This window comes from Rosa rugosa, chromosome 2, assembly GCF_958449725.1.
Source record: "Rosa rugosa chromosome 2, drRosRugo1.1, whole genome shotgun sequence".
Taxonomy (NCBI): Eukaryota; Viridiplantae; Streptophyta; class Magnoliopsida; order Rosales; family Rosaceae; genus Rosa; species Rosa rugosa.
In genome coordinates, this window is record NC_084821.1 from 57,635,375 (window position 1) to 57,657,850 (window position 22,476).

The following is a 22,476-nucleotide window of genomic DNA, read 5'->3' on the forward strand; positions in this document are numbered from 1 at the left end:
TGGCTGGCAGGTGGACTAGACCGGACCAAGCTATTGGGCCTTGGGTGGACTTCTGCTTGATGGATATCCCATTTGGGCTTGAGTTTATGGGCTGGGGTTTACCCTAGTCCAGTAGCTGCTATGTTGGGCTAGGGTTTAGGCCTTTAGCCCAACCCTATGTTTTTAGTTTTGTCTAAATTCCATAAATTCCTTGTATTAGAAACCTAGATTTCTAGCGCCTCTAGCGTAGTACCAAATGAGGATCTCCGCTATCTCTACGATCTGAAATGTATAATGAGTGTGTCTATTTCTACGTACCACTGTGGGTACTACCACACCTTCTTGATCTGTCTAGTTGAAGGCAGCAGAAGGGTATGTAATGGCCATTCTGGCATGTGATGAATGCAACCAGCACCCGATTTGGGTTTGATTCAGAAATTTACATTACTCGATATTCAAGTATTTAAGATTCCTTAATTAATATAGATACAGATACAATATTTATGTTGTAACAGGATTAGAATCTCTATACAATCTAAATCACGGGAAATTCTAGTGTAGTGGTGGGTATCTCATACCCACATTTATAAAAGTGAGATCAAATTTTGTTGTCAAAGTTGTAATTTGAGTCATACTTTGTGTAATCTTAGTTCTAATAATAGTAATTACACCTCTTACGACATTTTACAAGTTTTTGAACAAATTCGTTGTCAATGTTGTAATTTTAGTTCTAATAATGGTAATTACACCTCTTACGACATTTTTACAAGCTTTTGAACAAATTCGTTTTCAATGTTGTAATTTTTGTTTAACTATATGTAAATAGTGTAAATGAATATGATAACTTTTGTTCTCAATGTTGTAATTTTGGTTCAAATACTTGTAAATTTTTGTTCAAATAGTTGTAAATGAGTGTATCACATACCCACCAGTACACTAGCTTGTCTCCTAAATCACTTCATATAAATAATACCGATGAGTCCACAAAATAATTCTTACACTTCTACCGTAGTTTTACACAAAAAGTCAAGCTTTCAGCTTCCTTTGCTGTCAATTATTTGAAACAGTTTTAATTGCAGCAGGTAAATAAGTTTTTTTTGGTCATAGCAGGTAAATAAGTACTAAGAATCAAGTCGATCAATACGTCATATATGGATCGATCTGTTGCACACTGATCATTCGATCTAGAATGATACAGACTGCAGAATGCGTACTCTGAGAGCATGCAAAGTCTTACATGTGTACAGTAAATTTTATATTGATGGGTCGACATTATTGAATAGAGGCGTTTATGTTAATCTTCAATAGAATATGGATTATATGGATTAGTTAAAAGTGTGTATGCTTGAAAAACCACTAGTCCACTTCATTGACACCGGTTTCTTCAGCTTAAGGTTCAAAGAATCAAATATATATAGTTTTCCTTCTTCATTATAATAACTATTACCCAGAACTTTTGCCAACCTAAAATTTATACTTATTTGATACTATAGCTGAGCTAGACCTGCCTTTCTTCTTCATCAAGATACTGTGTCGACAGAATAAACAAGTCTATATTTCGTAGAGGAAGGAATTGAATTACATGCCAACTGTGAAGAAGTTTAACTAGGAGAATTGACATATTGCTCGTGTTATTAGAAAATAAATATCCTAGTGGTTAATCATTGGTGCAAAAAGAAGAAAACATTCACTGAGAGAGAAGTGGCGTATAGGAAAGAATTCAATTTATATCTGCAAGTTCATGCGGTGATATGATTTTTCTTTGATCACACCAAAGTTTCGACATGTCACACTTGAAGTAAGCATTTCTGGCACCAGCAGATTAGAAACGGCGTTGGTTATAAAAAATTTAATGGCTCAACACAAAGTCACTAACAACAATCTGATATGACCTTATCTGTATTAGATCAAGTATACCTAAGATCAACACGAAAGAGCTAGATCATACATATAGTCTTGACTCAGACATATGGATATATTCCTCACCATGAACGTCACTATAGGTTGATGATGACCTTTGAATTTTGCATACTGGTTAAGTATGATAGATGCAGAGAAATATGTAGATTAACTCACTTTAATATTCAGGTGTGCCACCGTGCGAATTGATTAAAATATAGAAGAATATCATACTAGTTACATCATGATGTTTAGGTAAATTTTCCCCAAATAGTATAGCTAGGTAAATCGACTATAAACCACATTGCCAACCAGCAAGTACGGCTCCAAACAACAGATTTGAGCTGAATAATAGAAACCCTAGCATCCAAACTAAAATGCGGAACAGGGAGGATATAATTTCCACCAGCTGAGGAGAAACAATATATACCGGAAAAGTGAATAGCTGTTACCACCTTAACATCCCCTACGGTATTGCATAGAACAATCACCTACACCGGCCTATAGCAGCAGGCTAAGTACTGTTCACATTTTAAAACTTGGGGTTCGTCTAAAGGAAGTAAATGTCAAATATGCATGAATATATTCAACACGGAAAAAAAAAAAAAAAAAGAATGAGTTGAGATCCAATTCGATCATCTATGTACATAAAAAATAGTGATGTGATGTGAAATAGCCTTATCTTTGATAAAGTAATCCGAGGTTCGCATCCAAAACCAATTGACAATGAATGGAGTGGCCCAAACCCTTATAAACCCATAGATAAGGTCCAATTTTTCCCATGTAAGATGTATATATTCTCAACATGTTAGCAATATTACTCTTAATATTTCACATTAGATATGTGCCACGTGTTTGTAATCTGTGTTCTCTAGCTCTAGCATATATAGCTGTTTTTAGCTCATGATTGTACACTGAGACTATCATTTTTTCTAATACAAGCTTCTATTCTCCTATCTATTTCTCTGTTTTCTCTGTTTTCCTTGTAAACTCTATCATGGTATCAAGAGCCAGGTTCGATCAGTGACCACAATCGTTCAGAGATTTCACAGCGATTCAAGCACAGATTCAAGCTTCTACATACTCGATCTAGTTCATCTTCAATTTTCAACATAAACAGATATGTTCTTCTTGCAAAAACCAGATCTAGTTGAACTTTCCTTCAGATTTGTTGCGATTTACTGTTAGTGTTGTATGTTCAGAGCTCAGATTCACTATAATTAGTACTCAATTTGGTTACTGGAAGCTAGGATTTACTATCAGTCTCAGAAATTCATATTTGTTCAAGTTTCTTTGACATTTGCTAAGATCTAGTACTGCTCTACATCTTCGAAGCTCAGATCTATCATAATCAGTGTTCGATTTCATTACTAGTAGCTATTTGCTGTTACAAGCTCAAAGAAGTCCAATTCTTGTTGAAACCCCAGCTCACTTGCTACGGATTTGTTATTAGTTTTACTTCAAGGCTTAGATTTAGTACTATCAGTGTTTGATTTCACTACTAAAGGTTATACCTTGCTGTTCACTCAGAAAAGTGCAGAATTTGTTGTTATCCTAGCTCCTCATCCGAATTTGTTCAAGATCATATTAGAAATTGTTGAAGATCATAGAGCTATTTTGCTGGATTTTATATGTTACTAGTGTGAAGTTGCTATACATTGCATATGCTGGAAGTTGTTAGATTTTGGTTATGTTCATCAGTTAGTCATTGGAGATCATCAGTGGTGAATTTTGAGTGTTGATTTGTGTTGCCTATCATCATGAATACCGATATTGACTTAAGAAATTGTCTATTGTCCAACTTCTACAATTTGATTCCAGTTCACTTAGATGGCTCTAACTATGTCACATGGAAGTTTTTGTTAGAGACAATGTTAAAAGGTTGTGGCCTAATGAAATTTATAGATGGTTCATTCCCCTGTCCTTCTCAATATATGATCACAGAAGAAAAAGAAGGCACATATGAAATAACAGCATAATACATTCATTGGAAGCAAAACGATTATGTTGTTATGTCTTTGCTTGCTGCTACGCTATCTAGTGAGGTTCTCTCTCTTGTTGTTGGCAGTAATACTTTTAGGGAACTTTGGTGTTTGCTCAAAGATAGGTATGCTTCTACTTCTTGGTTTAACAAAGAGCAACTAAAGACCAACTTTTACAAAATTCAAAAAGGTTCAGATTCTATTGACAAGTACCTGGATCGGGTGAAGACTGCTTGTAATCAGTTGGCTAATGTAGGGATTCATATGACAGATGAAGACATAATTGTCTCTGTTCTTCTCGGTTTGCCATCAGACTATACTACCATGAAAACCATAATCAGGGCTAAGCATAACCCGATTTCAACACACGATTTAAGGTCTCTTTTGCTTATTGCTGAAGCTGAACTTGAAGAGGCTAACAAGTCTATGTCTTTGCCTTCCAAGACTGAATTTGTGGCACATGATGATAGTTGCAGAAGCAATGGTGGTATGCATCAACAATATGTTACTCATATGCCTCAAATGCAAACCAATAGTAACTTGTTGCAGCAAGAAACTCCCTCTACATTCACTCCTAGTCTTGCAACCTATGGTGGAATATCACAAGTGCACAATGCTTCTTTTCCTCAAAATTCAAGCGTCTTGCAGCAGCCTAGTTTTTTAAAACTTTCTGTACCATACTGCAGTACCACACAACAATATGTTTATGGTTGTTTCTCTCAACTAGGGCTGGGCATCCAAAACTGAAGTCCCGGTACCGTTCCGAAATCGTCCCGAAATCCACCGGTACGGGCCGGGACCAAAATCTGAAATTTACTATTTGGGCCCGTCCCGTGGAAACAGGCCCGGTACCGGTACTAGCCTAGTCGAAACCGATTGATCCTGTCCCGTCCCGTTTAAATTAAATCTTTAATTTTTTATATTACTTTGTTGGTTTTGATTGGGTAATTTAATGTGGGAACACAAAGGAATGACCACACCTGATGAAAACATTTTGACCTAAACGGCCTAAGGCCCTAAGCCGCTAAACGAACTAACTAAGATCTTCTTCTGATCCCCAATTCACTTCTCTTCGAGTCTTCTCCACTCTCCAGATAGATTTATGTTCTTCATCTAAATCTCTGATCTTGGTGGAGACGACGATGTCGGAGCGCTTCCAGCCCAGCTCGCGTATGGCCTGGCCCATGATCTCCTATGTGCGGCCGCTCGCGTAGACCTCCGCGTTGTCGAAGAAGTTGACGCCGTGGTCGCGGCAGCACTGGAGCTTCTCTCCTCTCTTTCTTATTCCTATTTGCGTATTCTCTCAGTTATGATTGCCATCTTCGCAATTTCGATTTTCACTACTCTTTGATTTGTTGCTGTTATTCACAATTTGGTCTAATTCCCTCTTGCGCAAATTATCATAGATTAGATTAGATTGATCATTGTTTGTTAGCTCAGAATTAGCGTGATCAAGTCAAGGAGTCTCATCCTGTTTTCTGTAATTGAAGAATTTTACTTAAAAATTTGAGCTATTTTTGTTTTTAAATTAATTTCATACTCATCAGATAGCTGCTGATTCATACTTCATCTCCAGGTCAGTTATTTGATTCAAATCTTTCGATGGCTAGAGCGAAGAAGGTAGCTGCTCGGCCTCATCCAACCGCTTTGGGGCTTGAAGACTCTTCAACCGCAACTTCACCTTCTGCTCCTCAGGAAATTGAAGCTCTTCCTCCAGCAAGCTCTTCAATTCATTTTGGTATTTTACATTGTTTGATTTGGTTTAAGGCAAAATTGATTGTGTAGATTTATAAGTTGCAGTGCTAAGAGGACAGCTGCATCCTAGAATGATTGAAATCTGGAAATTTTGGATAGCTATTAAAGTACTTAAGTGTGGAAAAAAAAAAAAAAAAAAAGGAATCGGGTATCCCGAATTGGGCCCGGGCCCGACCCGATCCCGGTCGGTTTCGGTACCTTCGGTACCAACTTTGAAAAAACGTAATCCCGTCCCGGCCCGTGCCCAGCCCTACTCTCAACCTACAAGTTTCATTGCAAAAAGTGGAGTGCAAAGGTCTTATGCTAATGGAATTCGCAATGGAGCACAAAGCAATAATGGTCCTCAACAACTACAGGGCAACTCTCAAAGTTTGAAAAATGGCTTCTCACAACAAAATGATAAAAATGAGCTAAGTAATTCTATTATGGGTGCTTCAGCTTCTACACTAGGAGAGATTTTGTTGGGAACAGATTTTGAGAAAATGACTAAGTTTGGTGCTTTAGCAGACATTGGTCAGAATGTTTCTGAAACATTGGTTGGAATGGATTCTACGCTTCCATTACAAATTGATCAGGTAATGATGGACAAGGCAGAAAAGAAGGATGAACTTGGAGTAAATGTTATATTGGCTGCTAAGACAGGAAATGAAGATAGTGTGATTAATTTAAAGGAAGGGAAAGACGAGCAAAGGTGAAGGTCTCTCACAGCAAGGCTACTCTGTTAAACAGTGACAAGCGTGGCTCTGATGCGGCTGAAATAGCCTCACAATTTAACCCTGCAAAATGTAGTTGTCAGTATAGGATAAGCAGGGATCGTTCAGTCCGGGGATTGTAGGGTACACCTACACAAAAAGGTCAATTAACAAATAAAAGAATAAAATGGGGGGTTTTGAAATTTGGTTTCTAATCTATTTCAAATAAAAATAAAACAAATAAAACTATCTACAATGATCGACTTCTTCACACTCAAATCAGAATTTTCGAACCATATCAACATGCAATGAATTGTGTCAATCTATACAACCTAAAGTCGTGCCAACACTAAATATCAGAAATGAATTCGAAGTACAAGTCTGAAGAGATCGAGTACCTCTTTAATTCTTCTTTTTAATCTCCTAAGTTAGGAAAAGTCCATAACTTAAAATATTTCATATAAAACATCACGTTAATACTGAAGAGCATCCGTCAACATTAAATATGAATCATTAAGTGCAATTAGAATTCTGAATCCAAACATGTATGCATCCATAAGAAGTTACAAACGCACAAACGTGTAGCATATAATCTCGACCATTGTACATAGCCTTTACCACTTCAATTTATGCCCTAAAACGATTAAGTGAATCAGAACACAAATTTGGCTTTATTAACCTGCAGATTAACATCATAATTTAACCAAAATCATATGCTTAAAGATATAAAAGGATGACACAAAATCAGATTATAGAGATATCATAAACAACTCAAGAACATAAAGAAATGAATCTGAAAATTACTAACATAAACTCATTCTTAACAAAAATCCAATTCCAATAACAAAGTTCATAAACGAAATCTGAAATTCAATACTAAAGAGTACGAAAACAGAAATAAGGGCCATGGATTACACTTTTTGATCTTCAAGGAAGCTTGGAGAACGTCAAGAGAACACAGGGCAGCCTTCAAGAACACGAACAGCCTTGGAGAAGTCCTAAAGCTCTTCACGCCAAGAGGCTTTTTTTGAATTTTGGAGAGGGTTTTTGGAGAGAAGAGAGCTAGGCTAATGAACTGAATTTTGTGTAGAAGTGATGATTTTGGAGTAGAGAATGGCTACTATTTATAGTGGAATTCTCATCTCTTATGATGCAATCATGGCCAATCATATAGAGGTGATTTCTCCTCCAAATTTGCTTGATTTTCTCATGACAAAGTCTTGATTTTTCTGATCTCTTTTCCCCTTAATGACTCATTGTATATTCCTTGAATAGTGACCAGATACATCCCTTATTCATCTCCTTTAAATTGCACTAATTTCTTCTTCCAATTGTGCACATAATGAACTCCTACAATCAAGAAAAATCAGAATTTAATTAGTGTTATAATCAATAGAAAATAAGATAATTAGGAATAAATATTGACTATAAACACTCCATTTTATCTCCTCGAATTCATCACTCAAGAATTCTTAATTTGATGGACTCCTAAATTCTCTCTTTAATAGGAAAGTTCAAACAAAGTTCCCTAAAACAAAATAGGAAATATTTCCTAAAATGAAAGAGGAAAGTTTCTAAAATGACTTGTCCTTATTTTACGCTCATTTCTGCTATTTTTCACCTCTTTTCTGCATTTCCATCCTTGAAGTACCTAAAAACAGAAATTATGTTGTAACTAGTAATTTTAAGAGAATAACTTAGCCAAATGAGGGAAAATACATATTAAAAACGTCACACTTTGTGCTCCTATCAGGCTCGTGGCCCATCATTGTACCGATACTGTCATAACTTAACCGCCTGTTAGGTGTTGGGTTTTAATTACAAAAGGCCTCGGTACAATTGGGTAAGAGCCACCCACTTATAAGTTATATTATATTTTGTCACTTTTCCAATGTGGGATATTTCCTCTCCAACACGCCCCCTCACGTGCAACCTAGCTCTAGGTATGCACGTGGAATTAATTGACAAACCCGTTTCCACATTGGAAATCGGGTCACAAGTCCCACATTAGAGACTTGACCAATCACATAACAATCCAAGGCTCACATCGGACACTTGGCAACAATCCAATCGGAAACTTCCGATGGCCAATTTAATGAACCCAAACTAGGTCCATGATTGGAGAGGAGATTGGTGAATCAATTAATGAATGAACCCATATCCGGGTCCATGATGGCGACGTATTGAAGAGCGACCCGCTTTGATACCATGTTAAACAGCGACAAGTGTGGCCCGTGGCCCACCATTGTACCGATACGTACTGTCCCAACTTAACCACCCGTTAGGTGTTGGGTTTTAATCACAAAAGGCCTCGATACAATTGGGTAAGAGCCACCTACTTATAAGTTATATTATATTTTGTCACTTTTCCAATGTGAGATCTTTCCTCTCCAACATACTCAATTTCAATCATGTGTTAGCTATGTAAAAAGACTGGTCATTTTGCATCTAGGTGCTAGCATAGAAATTCACAACCTCAAAACACAGTCTCCGGCCAACAGCTCTTTCAATGTGAAATGCTAAATTTGCTACTCATTTGTCCATATTGCTCCAACATGCTTGCAACGATCTGCTCCTCGACAAATTGTTAGCTCTGGTGCTTCAATAACATGTCAAATTTGTTTGATGGCTGGTCACAGTGCAGCAGAATGCTTCCATAGGCATCACTATGCATTCCATTCACCAACTTCTGCCACACCTCAATCTATTGCTGCTGCTTCCACATCTCAGTCAATGCCGCTGTCATTGATGCTCAACCAAGTTTTTTGTCATCCCTTGTCACATGATAATGCTTTTCAATTACTGTCTCTCATTCCTCCTGGCTGAAGCACACATCCGGTCTGATATCTTGAAGATTTATTCACGATGGTTTTGTGCTCATCTCAACACTTACACATATGTTCCAGCTTGATGTTAGCATCCTACCATCAAGCTGAGGGGGGGTGTTAACAACATTACTCTTAATATTTCACATCAGATATGTGCCACGTGTTTGTAATCTGTGCTCTCTAGCTCTAGCATATATAGTTGTTTTCAGCTCATGATTGTACACTGAGACAATCATTGTTTCTAATACAAGCTTCTATTCTCCTCTCTATTTCTCTGTTTTCCTTGTAAACTCTATCACAACAAACCTTTATTTGGTTTTTTATATTTGATAGAAAGCGACAGTATGAACAATTATTTAAGAAACTTGAAGTTCAAATAATCCTAGCATCATCAACTGAGTGTCCTTTGTTAGTATTAGCCAAGCTAGCTAGGAGCCAAAGTGATTTCTCTACATAGAAGATTAAGTACAATGCAGGTCGAGCAAGACAGTGAGCTGTAAGTTAAGTCACCACCAGAAATTATTCTAAACCCTAATAAATTGTTTTAATTTCGTTATAACTTACAAGAGAGAACTTGTCGTCAGATTAGCAACTAAAAGATTTTCCATTGGGCGTCTCTATATCTACTAACGTTCAAGACAGGACTTGTAGCAAAGAAATTAATGAATTAGATAGTTGAACACCAAGAAGAATCCTCAATTAAGTATTGGATCAAATCAAAAGTTACTGGTATTGAAATAGAAGCTTGAACGAAAGTGGCAAGTATTCTAATGATTTCGGTTTTGAATAGTATGACTCTGCTTTCAGTGGAGGTCCCCTGGGTTGTTAAAATGGTTGGGTGTTCTAGGGGTTGATCGATTCGAATTGAGATTTGTCTTTTCAAGTGGATGTTTGTGTTTCTCATATATTTTAAACAAAATATGTAAATCATCCTTGTGTCATATATACTGTTGAGAATATATATACATCCCACGTGTGCATGCCTCACGGCCACACAAGCTCCACGTCACCCAAAGCTGTCTACGTGTATGGCTTGAAAATTCGCCACACGTGTAGGGGCGTGTTGAGAATATATATACATCCCACATGGGAAAAATGGAACATTGCCTATGGGTTTATAAGGGTTTGGGTCACTCCATCCATTGCCAATTGGTTTTAGATGTGAATCCCAGATTACTTTATGATGTTTTTCGTTGTATACTAATGCATATCTCTCTGAACATCCAAAGAAAAAGAAAACATAGCTAATGAAGGGAGTTGTTGGCCTTTATATTGGATGCATACGCTTGTGTGACCATGTCTAGACTAGCTGTTGTCTGAGACGCGTAATTATGTGTTATATTATATTTATTTATTTATTAGTAGAAGTGATCGTTATATTATATTTTTAGACATATGAACAATTTGAAGTATTGAAAATAGAAGGACTAATTTCAGTTTACCCCCCTGAGGTTAGGGGTCGTCATCATGTTAGTCCCTCTAGTTTCAATTTAATCATGTTAGTCCCTGTACTCTCAAATTTCATCATCCGTATCCAATTTGGACCGTTAAGTCTGACTTTTGAGGGCTAAAATGGTCATTTCAAGACAAAAAAAAAGATTTTTTTTTGAATTTTTTTTCTGTTTTTTTTTTTGCATTTTTTTTTATTTTCTTGTTTTTTTTTTCTTTTTCTTCGCTTATTATTATTATTATTATTATTATTTTATAATTTTGTCTTCAACCTATACACCACAAGTTATAATAGGTTTATAAAAACAAAAAAAAAATACTCTAGGTGGTTAAAAAGCCGCTCGCTGGTCTACGATATTTGTGATATATCTCCGATAAAGCGAAAAATTTTAGGATATATCTGTAAAATATATTTATAAAATATAATAAGTTTATAAAGTGAAGAATAATAGGATATATCCCCAACAAAGTGAAGAAATATCTGTTAAATATGATTAAAAAAATAAATACAGATATTTCTTCACTTTATTGGGGATATATCCTAAAATTCTTCGCTTTATCGGAGATATACCACAAGTTATAATAGGTTTATAAAAACAAAAACAAAAAATACTCTAGGTGTTTCTTTTTTATTTTTTTTTATTTTATATTTTTATAAATTTTTTCTTCAACCTATACACCACAAGATATAATAGGTTTATAAAAAAAAAAAAAAAATACTCTAGATGGTTAAAAAGTCGCTCGCTGGTCTACGATATTTGTGATATATCTCCGATAAAGTGAAAAATTTTAGGATATATTTGTAAAATATATCTATAAAATATAATAGGTTTATAAAGTGAATAATAATATGATATATCCCCAATAAAGTGAAGAAATATTTGTAAAATATGATTAAAAAAATAAATACAAATATTTCTTCACTTTATTGGGGATATATCCTAAAATTCTTCGCTCGCTGGTCTACGATATTTGTGGAACATCTCCGATAAAGCGAAGAATTTTAGGATATATCCCCAATAAAGTGAAGAAATATCTGTATTTATTTTTTTAATCATATTTTATAGATATTTCTTCACTTTATTGAGGATATCTTAAAATTCTTCACTTTATAAACCTATTATATTTTACAGATATTTCCTAAAATTCTTCGCTTTATCAGAGATATATCACAAATATCGTAGACCAGCGAGTGGCTTTTTAACTACCTAGAGTATTTTTTTTTGTTTTTATAAACCTATTATAACTTGTGGTGTATAGGTTGAAGAAAAAATTATAAAATAATAATAATAATAATAAGCGAAGAAAAAGAAAAAAAAACAAGAAAATAAAAAAAATGCAAAAAAAAAAAACAGAAAAAAAATGCAAAAAAAAAAATCTTTTTTTTTTTAGTTTTTTTTTTTGTCTTGAAATGACCATTTTAGCCTTCAAAAGTCAGACTTAACGGTCCAAATTGGACGGAATAGTAGAAATTGGACACGGATGATGAAATTTGAGAGTACAAGGACTAACATGATTAAATTGAAACTAGAGGGACTAACATGATGACGACCCCTAACCTCAGAGGGGTAAACTGAAATTAGTCCAAAATAGAACATAGAAATGCACCGCAAGATCCAGGTGGTACTTAGTGAACCTAAGAATGTTCCATAGAGTAATGAAACAACGTGGTAAATGTTTCAGACTTGTTGAGTTAGCTGTGATAGAACATGTGAAAGCATAATTAAAAGTAACCCACTAATTACTGTCATAAGAATCATACATCATGAAAATAACATAATTTCTCCAAGCATATCGAAGACAATCATAAACTTCAGACACGCATTTAATTTTTTTTAGCTTTTGCTGTTTGACTTGGATTGGTTTGTAACTTGTGATGGGACAATATTTGTTATATATTAATGTCCCCATGATTGTTGGATGTTTTTTGGATTGCACTAGTCAACTAGTGAATGATGAATTCTGCCATTCATTAAGGAAGCTTAGTCCAAATTTAAAAAGCTTCTAGAAAAAATAATTCATACTATACAGGCTTATGCACTACTAATATATATATATATATATATATATATATATATATATATATATATATATATATATATATATATATATATATATATATATATGCATGCAGGCTAGTTTCTCAGACCAAAAGGAAATGAAATCATGGAAAATTCAGAGACATTATAATTACATTCCCATTCCTCGATCTTTTCTTTTGCATATCTATCTATGACTGGGGATTCAGAAGCTGCTAGCTATTTTGAGAGTATAAAAATTACCACTGATTATGTAGTACGTTTTTGTTATACAAAATTACACCTTGGCAAAGCAAATTAATTAGTGATCAAGCTAGGTTGCTTTTCGATAAATTTTTTTTTTTTTTTTTATTTTTAAAAAGCAGAAGTTCTGTGCATGCATCCTCGTTCTTGGGTGCAAAATTCAACTAATGTAATGAGTCAGTAATGAAAGTGGCACTAAGCTATTGGAGGCTTAAGAGAGAAGGCCAACAAAAAGCACTCAATCGATATATATTGTGGTCCTTCCAGCCATGAGTGCACCCCAAGTTATAACATTCCAGCACATTCCTCAGATGGCATGGTGTTGCTTTATTGAGTTTTGGGGTTTACTGGATTTTTGGTTCTGTTAAGCTCTACTTGATCTGGTAGACAAACATGAAATGGGAGGCGATTACGTAGGTGGCGATGATAAACAAATCTTCCTTCGATGCATGGATGAATGTTGGCCAAAATTTTGTCATCGTATTACAATATACATGTGGGTTTCCTGTAACTTTGAAAAACCAAATTATAAAACCAAAGTAGAAAAGATTCCTCATGCTTTATATGGTCCTTGCAGATGAAAATCTAGAAGTTATAGAGGAGCAAAGTAGAAACTTTGGGGGGGGGGGAAGGAAGTAGGGGTATGCCGGCCGTATGCATAATTAATTACTATGATAGCTTTAATCATTTTGATCCACTTATTGAAGAAATATTATTTTAAAATTTCAAAATTGACCCTTTTCAGTTTTTAAATTGTATGCATTCATACAACTCTGTAAGAAATAAGTGAATCTCAATCGCATTATTAAATTTAAAAATGAAAGTATAACAACTTAAAATTGTAAATTGATTCATAGGTATCATATTCATCTGTCATTTACAGTTCCTTTAAAAAACTTTCGTTTGAATAAACAAGACTATAAAATTGTATATGGTTTTATTCTGAAAAATTCACACTTCCTATTTTTCTTTCTCTTGTGGTAAATTATACTATGTAGGAAGATTGCACCAAGACTTTCTTGCCAGGCAGTGTGGTTCATTTTCTATAGTTCCAACTTGTTTTTAGCTCATTTTTTCTCTAAAAAAAAAAACAAAAAACTACAAATACATATATAATATGTAAGTTAGTTCTACGTGGCGTGTAAATAACCTCACTCAAATTTAATTTTATTAAAGGAGTGCCTCTCTAGAATTTCTTACTGTAGTGCTTAAATTTTAGACAAAAATATGGAAGCTAGCTACTTGGCCTTTGTGACTTTGTCATGATGCATATGTCAGACTCAGTATCATTGTTCTCACTTTCACACTAATTAACTAATCAATAATTGACTATTGCTTCTTAATTCTTTGGACCATCTATTTCATATTTGAAAACTGAAATGTTATATACTTCATTAAATTAATTAACGTGTAGTTTTTATAAATCAAAAGTAGAGAAACTTTTCGTTGGAGTCATGGCCGCTTATATATGACAAATGTGGAGCTGAAGAACTCTCGAGGACCAGTGGGTGAACGGTTGCTGAGATGGGCCATCGGTGCTGTGGGAAACATAAGGTTAAGAGAGGTCTTTGGTCGCCGGAAGAAGACGACAAGCTCATCAAACATGTCACCACCCACGGCCATGGCAGTTGGAGTTCTGTCCCTAAACATGCAGGTATATATATATATACCCCATCGATCTCTTTAAGGGTTTGCATGTGTTTACTTACACATGTTATTGAACTGACTATTGTGTACTGGCCGGCTGCAGGGTTGGAGAGGTGTGGAAAGAGTTGCAGGTTGAGATGGATAAACTATTTGAGACCAGAACTTAAGAGAGGCTCCTTTACTTCTGAAGAAGAACAGATTATTATTGATGTCCACAGAATTTTAGGCAACAGGTATGTAATCGGCTAGGAACAGTATGTTGTCTTTTATATCGAGTTACCAACTATACCGTTATAGTATATGTACACATTCACAAATCACATTAGCTGACCACACAAGGTGATTTTCAGTTAAAGGGTAAAAGGGTTTAGTACCCAGGTAAAGTCGGTGTACGTAGAAATATAAAGTAGAAAACTATTTGGAAACAGATTGCATTGGTCAGTTACATAGAAATCAGTAGTATATATTCCTCTTCTTCTACCTTGTTCATCTTCTTCAGCCTCCTCCAAGATTCTTCAAGCTCTCTTAAAATCCTAGCAATTACATCCATTATTTTGGATCAATGGTTAGTTAACACATCATGCTGTTATATCGTGTACGCACAGATGGGCTCAGATAGCGAAACATCTACCTGGAAGGACAGACAATGAAGTGAAGAATTTCTGGAACTCTTGCATTAAGAAGAAGCTCATGTCACAAGGTTTGGACCCGCAGACCCATAACTTGATCTCTTCTCATAAAAGGTCAGTAGCTTCTAATAAGACTGCAGGCAGCAACGCCAAATTACAATCCCACATCGATCAAAAGAGACCAGTTTTCACTGTGAACAATATGTCACAGATGATAGATTCTTCAGCGGAAATTAATTACTCAATTTCACCACCTATTGTACCATTGTCCAATGCTCAACCTCCCACTGTTCAACCCATAATGGCCACACCCACAGATAATCAATATCTTATTCAAAACCCTAATTCCGGCTGGACTAGTGTTACCGATATTCCAACCTTTCCCGGTAGCACACTGAACATCACCTCTGCATCGTCTTCCTCAGCCTTTGGGCACTTGGATGGTAGTAATTGCATCTGGGCAGCTGGTGCTGATCCCTTTGAAGCAGCACCAGGAGCAATGGAGCTGCAGGGAGAGCAGTCAGAAGGACAAGTAGTACAAGTAGAGCAAGAAAAGGAAAAGTTCTTGGAGATGGAAATGAAGGCTATGCAGGACATGGATATTTCTGCTTCGTTTGATCAGAGCTCAAGCTTTGATTTTAGCCTTGTGGAGTATTACTCTACACTAATGTCTGGAGTCGTGCCTCATGATCATGTAAACTATTCTGCCGCTGACTTTACATGGAACTTTTAGACTCGCTATACATGTGCATGTATATATATAACCAAGGCTTTCCTGTTTTAGCTCGCTGGTTTGAAATCATGACTTGATGTTTTTGGAATAACTTTATAAACGCTAGCTGTCCTCTAAAACACAATCCGCATGCATGCGTGAATGGCCAGACTTGAGGTGAGCTCAGTAGGTGACTGCTTTAGGCAGCATTTTTTTGAACTTAAATCCTAATTTTCGAGTTAAAATATGGTTCGAGACTTCGATTACCATTAAAGGTAAATAAATGTCATGTAATGGTCCGTACCTCCATTATCTCTTTTTTTAGGGGAGTGATTTGGAACTCCAAAAAAAAAAAAAAAAAATACTCAACTTTCAACTATATAGAAGTTCAGTGTGTATGTTATAATTTGTTTAAATGTGAAGTACTAAAGTCATTGTACTGCTTCATGCACCGTGAATATTTTTAGAGTTCGAACTCTGTTATTGTAATATTTAGTCTTTTACTTATTCAAATATAGGCTCAATTTCGGGTACCTTAAATTAATTTAAAAAATTGCTTAACAAATAAATTAAGCAGCCAAAGTTTCTTGGTGAAAATTTCTGAAGTAATTAACTTGTTTCGAAAATTAATTAACTATTTATAAAAATTCATAATAAACTGCTCTCATAAGTTAAAACAAGAGTTGCATGCCTATTACTTCAGTTTTTCAAACTGGGCTGCCAAGTTCACTGCCCAATTTCATATCAAGTAATTGATTCATATATGTGATCTATCATTATCCGGCAGAGATATGGCACCAGATTGAGGAAAATGCGAAAAACAAAAAACAAAAAACCATCGTCCATCGAGCTTGAATCTACGCTGCACAGTTAATGCATGTGTAGTGATTATTAAGTAAACTTTATAAACTTTTAAGATCCTACAGCGAAATATCAATAGTAAGGCGGAATGAAACAAACTGAAGGCTCTAAATTTTCAGGTTATAGGGCCAACTTATCTAGATCCGTTGGGTATGGGCTAATTCGGTTTTGCATAACACTAAACTCATGCTAATGAACACTCTTACCATAATATTCTTATTTTTTTTCTTTCTTATTTTGCTGTTGTAATCCTGTTTCAATAATCATCAGAATTTTCAGGTTATCGGGCCAACTTATCTAGATCCGTTGGGTATGCATGGGCTAATATAATACTAAACTCATGCTAATGAACACTCTTACCATAATATTCTTTTTTTTTTCTTTTTCTTATTTTGCTGTTGTAATACTGTTTCAATAATAATCAGCTCATCCATTTCCATTCCCAAAATTGACTTGATCGAGAAGATTCCACACCAACAATATGAGAAAAGGGGGGAAAATCAAAAGGAAAATTACAAAAAGAAAAGGAAAAAAAAGATTGTATGCTTTGACAGAATTGTGAAATCCATTATATATAGCCTTATCATGATGATCTCATTGCTGGCACATATAATCCGCACCACTTCTGGTTATTTAGCCGAAACCAATTTTAGCTCCTACCTTTTTTGTGTCAATGAATTGTAGTATATTTGAAGATATATGGGTCATGGGTGTTAGCTACTGTAGTACTTAGTCTTGCATGGGGAGGGCAACATGGTTGTTGTCTTGAGAGGAACACAAAGAGAAGATCTCTTCCAATGTTCCATTCATGTAGTCCTTCAATCTGTCGCATGACATGTAATCATCGATGATTTGGGGCTTCGATGTGTTTGTCTCGGCAGCTAAGTTAATCATCGGGAAGTCTTCAAGTTCCAAAGGTGGGTAAGGAAATTGGTAATTCTCGAAGCTTGTATCGCTAGGCATATATGTATCCTGCAATAATTTGACAATGCGTACAATGAATTTCCCGCAGGATAACATGTGAATAAAAAATCAAGATGCAAAATGTAACGCAAAAATCATGGATTTTAGAGTGAGAGAAGTACAAGAAAATATAATGATGAACGAAACAAGATTACACGAAGAAGAGTATTGTAAAGAATTATAAGTTGGCATGAAGAGCAAAGATAATTAAGTTTACAAATGTTACTTTAGGAAATTTGTATATGGTGTTTTCAGAAATTGAATGGTGTTTAATCCGCAAGCAAAACCATTAATTATAGGACGGACGTCTAAGCTACAAAACTAGAAGTTCAGTGTAGGAAGGAAAAATGTATCAGGCATCTCTAATACTTTTTCTGGATGAAAAAAAAAACCCAGTTTTATTAATTTTAAAAAGAGAATCGGGGATGAATTTAAGGATTCAAATTATCAGGAACATGATTAAAAGTAATTGAGGATAGAGAAGTCTGAGTGAGAGGAACACCGTGAGGAAAATGGGGAAGAAAGATGTTTAAGTCAGTCAAAAGAAGTTATAGAAGATGGTGAAGAAAGCTTCACTCGAGACTTCGAGTCAGTCTAATAAGAATTTTTTAGAGGTAAGCTTAGCTTTAGCAAAAGATGGGTTATATATCACTCCCTAACTTTTGTTACTTTAAGATCAAAAGAAAGAAAAACTACGAGGCCTCGTTTTGTGGGCCACTTCCAACCAATCATGGTAGGGTTTGCGCGTGTTTGAATGTGCCCTTGGCCATGATGATTTTATGTAAGACTGATTATTAGCTTGATCTTCAAAATTATATATGTGAAGTGTGAACGCCAAGCAGTAGAGTATATATAAAAGCAATTGGTTCTACAAAGTAGGCAATGATATCAGGAAGATTTAAAAAAGAGTAAAAAAAGAAAAGAAAAGGAATCCGTTTTATGTTATGTATATACAATTTTATCTCAGAGATCGACAACACTATGAGATCCTCATCGATCAGTAAACTTTAATTGTAATATATAGACTAATTTATATCGCGTATCATCTTTCTATCATAAGAAAATATAGTTATATATCATGTGATAATGACTCTATCAGACTATCAGTGCATACCATGTCTCTCTGTATATGACATGTCTAACATGAATCCATATATGTCTAAATGTACTATGTAGATCAAATAATGAAAACATATGTTAGCGATTGCACTTGTATACAAACCTGAAATAGATTATTTGAGGAGCAGTGGGCGCCAAGAGAGTAGAGATTAGCTGAACTGTTAGCTTCATCAGAAGCAAATGGAGCTTGTAAATCATCTGCTATGCCAGTTTCAGTAGGTGTCCCTTGAGTGAGATCAGAAGAAGAGGTATCAGAGAGAAATTTGGGATAATCAGGATTAGAATAATTCTCATAATCTTGATCTGTTTCTATCCCTCTTGAAGCTTCTCCCTCGTTAATGCCAGTACTGGTGTCTTCCCCTAATTTTTTGTCGTTCAAGAGAGTGTTTTTAATCGTCTTTTCTTCTATGTTATTCTTGGGTATTTGGATTGTCTTTTTGAAAATGCGGCACAATGCATATGAATCCTGGGTTCAAGAAAATCAAATTCTGTTAATATGGCATGTTAATTAAAATTACATGTGCAATGCATGTAAGAAACATAAGGAAGACTAGGATTGGAAAGCAAGTCCAGAAAGAAGAGGGAAAAACTAAAGCACAGATATATGTGTATGATTTTAAAGCGATCTAAAAAAAGATGGTGCAAGTACAGCTAAAGTATAGACGGAATAGTCTTTAATCATCATGCTGATAAGCTACTCCTTTAAAAGGACGGGAAAAAAAAAATCAAAGGAACAAAAAAGAACAAAGATCGACCAGTTGATGATCAAATCTACTTTATTTGAGTCGAATCGAGACATAAAAGACGATGCATGAGATCAAACAGTTCGATCATCAAGTACTACGTACTGTTCCTAGCTAGCTTACACCTTACACCTTATACAGGGCTAATTTTGATGGGTTTTCGAAGTTTCCTAATTATATCCCATTGAAGTAATACAGAAAACATATATATTGGGTAATTAGGGGTTTTTACATATCATTAGCTTTTTTGGGAGGTTTTAGGCCTCTTCACAAATGTTTCCAAAGAACCAAGAACTCTTGCATGCTAACTATCTAGAGGGAATTGAATATAAATTAACGTTAATATCTTTGCAAACCCTAATTTTCTTTCTCTTGGGAATTTCACTAAACCCTAATTAAAGCCTAGCTACTAAAATGTATATCAAACAGTGGAGATCCCTCTCCATGTAATCAGATCAAGAAAAATCACAGATTGTGAAGAATTAGAGCGCGCTGCATATTAATTACCTTTAGAGATGATGATGGACTGCCACACACCGAGTCGGTGAGCCGGTACTCATGCATAACCCAGTTGGTTCTAATGCCATGAGGAGCTCTCCCTCTATAGTACACCAGTGTCTTCTTCATCCCAACCGCACGCCTGTTACTGTTCACTGACCGGTCTTTTCCGGTGGCTTTCCAGTACCCTGCCCGAGTAGCCCGATTCGTTCTTGACCCATTCGGGTATTTCCTATCCCTCGGGCTGTAGAAATACCACTCCATATCCTTGCTAGGCAAGAATGACTTATCTGCGGTAAACAAAGTAAATATGTCAAACATGATTAATAGTATAATTGTTTACACAGTACAAAAGAAATGACTTACCAGGCAAATCCCATGGTTCACATTTGTAGAGGTCGACCTCTGGAATAATTTCAAGCTCAATGGTGCGGCCATTGATCTTTCGGTCCAGATAGTAAGCAACGAGCTCTTCATCAGTTGGGTGGAATCTGAATCCAGGAGGAAGACTCATGGGTGCCATTGCAGTACTACTTGAGAGAGATGAAGAAGCTCTACAGAGAAATTTAGAGAGAGAGAGAGAGAGCAAACGAATGGAAGGTGAACTGAACTGGCTTGTACGATAATGGACTATATAGGGCCACTGTTGGTCCCAAAGATATAGGATGATTGGCCCTTGATTTCAAAGGTATTACAGGCCCAAGAGTGGTATGTGATGTAATTGAGATGGGGAATGGAGGTGGAAAAAGAGAGGGAATATAAGATGGTGATGTTTGGATCTATGGCTTTTGAAGAGATTCTATGTGTAAGGGTTTGTGTGAAAACCCAGAGGGAGGGGATAAGAAGCTTCGCTGCTTTTGTCTGCTCACAAACTAACAAAAATGAAGGGGGGCCTCAAGAAAGGCTCTGTGGTCCACCCAACCGTCCATACCCTACAACACGCAATACTATGACCTAGCTTAGCTCCCTCTTAATTTAATTGCATTCAGAATCATACAAATAAAATAAATAGTTATATACTGTGTACTTTTCTGAGCCATTTCGATATTTACCTAATTCCTATCTTGTACTATGAAAATCTGACGGTACCCTAATTCCTCTAAGAGATGAAAGTATTGCATGGTGTACTTTTCTGAGCCATATCGACATTTACCTAGCTAATATGATTACCGACATTTACCTAATATGATTACCCATAGTTTGGTGGTACCCTACATGGATTGTTATCCATATTGGAATTTACTCAAGTTTTGGATTTTTCCCTCTGTTTTGAGATGTAGATCGCCTGAAAAACTATACCAAAATAAAGTATATACGTATAAATGATCTATTTCATTCTTATTTCTTTTGCATAACAATAGTCACATAACCGTCATTTTCTCAATTACATGTACGTATCGAGTCATTTCTTACTATTTAAAATTAACTTAACACAAGTGTAGATATGAAAATAACTCCTCACACGTAAGGAACCAATTATTTTTCATATGAGAATGTCTTTTGTCATGAAACAAGAACTCATTGCGCGCTCTATATGATTACACCATTTATCTTCATACTCTTCATTTCTTAACGTGAGCTTTCAGTTCTTTGCATTTCTGCTACATTCTTTCTTTTCTTTTCCTTCCAAAACTGTTAAGGGATTTAGTTTCCCGCCACCCCATGCGCCAATCGGATAAAAGAGAAAGCTGTTTAAGATTTCATGAATCGCATTAGGGGGAATGAGCAAGAACCCTAATTATTTAGTTGAGCACATTTATTGTCTGTTAAAGTAACAACACTAGCGCAGGGGACTGATATTAGTGAAGAGAACTAGTATAATTAATCTAAGCTCATTGATCATGAATGTTATAAAATAGCAAGGAGTACAAGAAAGTTGATAGATATATAGTTAAAATATATAAATATGAACAACCCTTTGCAGACAATTAATTCTCAATCATGCCTTGAAAGAGAAATATCTAGTAATTTTCCCAGAAAATAAAGCTATAAACTGTGCATATACTCTACTTTTTTATATCATACGATTGTCCGATAATTTGTGATCTACTTTTTAGTGTAAAAATCAATGGGAACATGACACTATACATTCAAACTGGTATGATTGTGGCTCCAATAATCATTTTCAAAGTAATACTTCTCAAATCAAATGGACCCCGAAACCAAGTCTATTTATACGGGGGAAGTCTAAGGTGTGTTCATGTTTGTCATGCATCAACTTTTTAATAAATATATATTAAATTAAATTAGTTGGTGAAACCTGTTGTACAGGTCAACAGGTTATTCACTTATAATTTGACATGTGTACTTAAAAAAAAATTACCATACTAAGTACTCATTTATTGTTTTATATGTAAATCGTTCAAAAACTTGTAATGAAGATAGTAAATGTAGTAATTACTTTGATTAAAACTATCATTATCACTAAATACGTCCAA

The 22,476-nt window shown here is 35.4% G+C and overlaps 2 protein-coding genes across 2 annotated transcripts; one reads left to right on the plus strand and one right to left on the minus strand.

Annotated features, from left to right (window-relative positions):
- Positions 1-14,307: 14,307 nt before the first annotated feature.
- LOC133733307 (transcription factor MYB86-like) lies at positions 14,308-16,305 on the plus strand. The gene is made up of 3 exons (XM_062160948.1): positions 14,308-14,520; positions 14,617-14,746; positions 15,119-16,305. Exons 1-3 carry the CDS (start codon positions 14,391-14,393, stop codon positions 15,873-15,875), a joined length of 1,017 nt encoding a protein of 338 aa, XP_062016932.1. The 5' UTR covers positions 14,308-14,390; the 3' UTR covers positions 15,876-16,305.
- Positions 16,306-17,191: 886 nt separating this feature from the next.
- LOC133733472 (NAC domain-containing protein 54) lies at positions 17,192-20,715 on the minus strand. Its single transcript, XM_062161098.1, has 4 exons — positions 20,405-20,715; positions 20,048-20,328; positions 18,901-19,263; positions 17,192-17,687 (listed from the first exon to the last, which is right to left on the minus strand). Exons 1-4 carry the CDS (start codon positions 20,559-20,561, stop codon positions 17,445-17,447), a joined length of 1,044 nt encoding a protein of 347 aa, XP_062017082.1. The 5' UTR covers positions 20,562-20,715; the 3' UTR covers positions 17,192-17,444.
- Between the last annotated feature and the right edge of the window lie 1,761 nt (positions 20,716-22,476).

Bases quoted from the DNA above. Each gene is read 5' to 3' on its own strand.
- LOC133733307 (XM_062160948.1), top strand. From the start codon at position 14,391: ATGGGCCATCGGTGCTGTGGGAAACATAAGGTTAAGAGAGGTCTTTGG. The intron at 14,521-14,616 runs GTATATATATAT...GGCCGGCTGCAG, and splicing joins TTCTGTCCCTAAACATGCAG to GGTTGGAGAGGTGTGGAAAG. The intron at 14,747-15,118 runs GTATGTAATCGG...GTGTACGCACAG, and splicing joins CACAGAATTTTAGGCAACAG to ATGGGCTCAGATAGCGAAAC.
- LOC133733472 (XM_062161098.1), bottom strand. From the start codon at position 20,561: ATGGCACCCATGAGTCTTCCTCCTGGATTCAGATTCCACCCAACTGAT. The intron at 20,329-20,404 runs GTAAGTCATTTC...TGTTTACCGCAG, and splicing joins TGAACCATGGGATTTGCCTG to ATAAGTCATTCTTGCCTAGC. The intron at 17,688-18,900 runs GTTTGTATACAA...AAATTATTGCAG, and splicing joins CCTCAAATAATCTATTTCAG to GATACATATATGCCTAGCGA.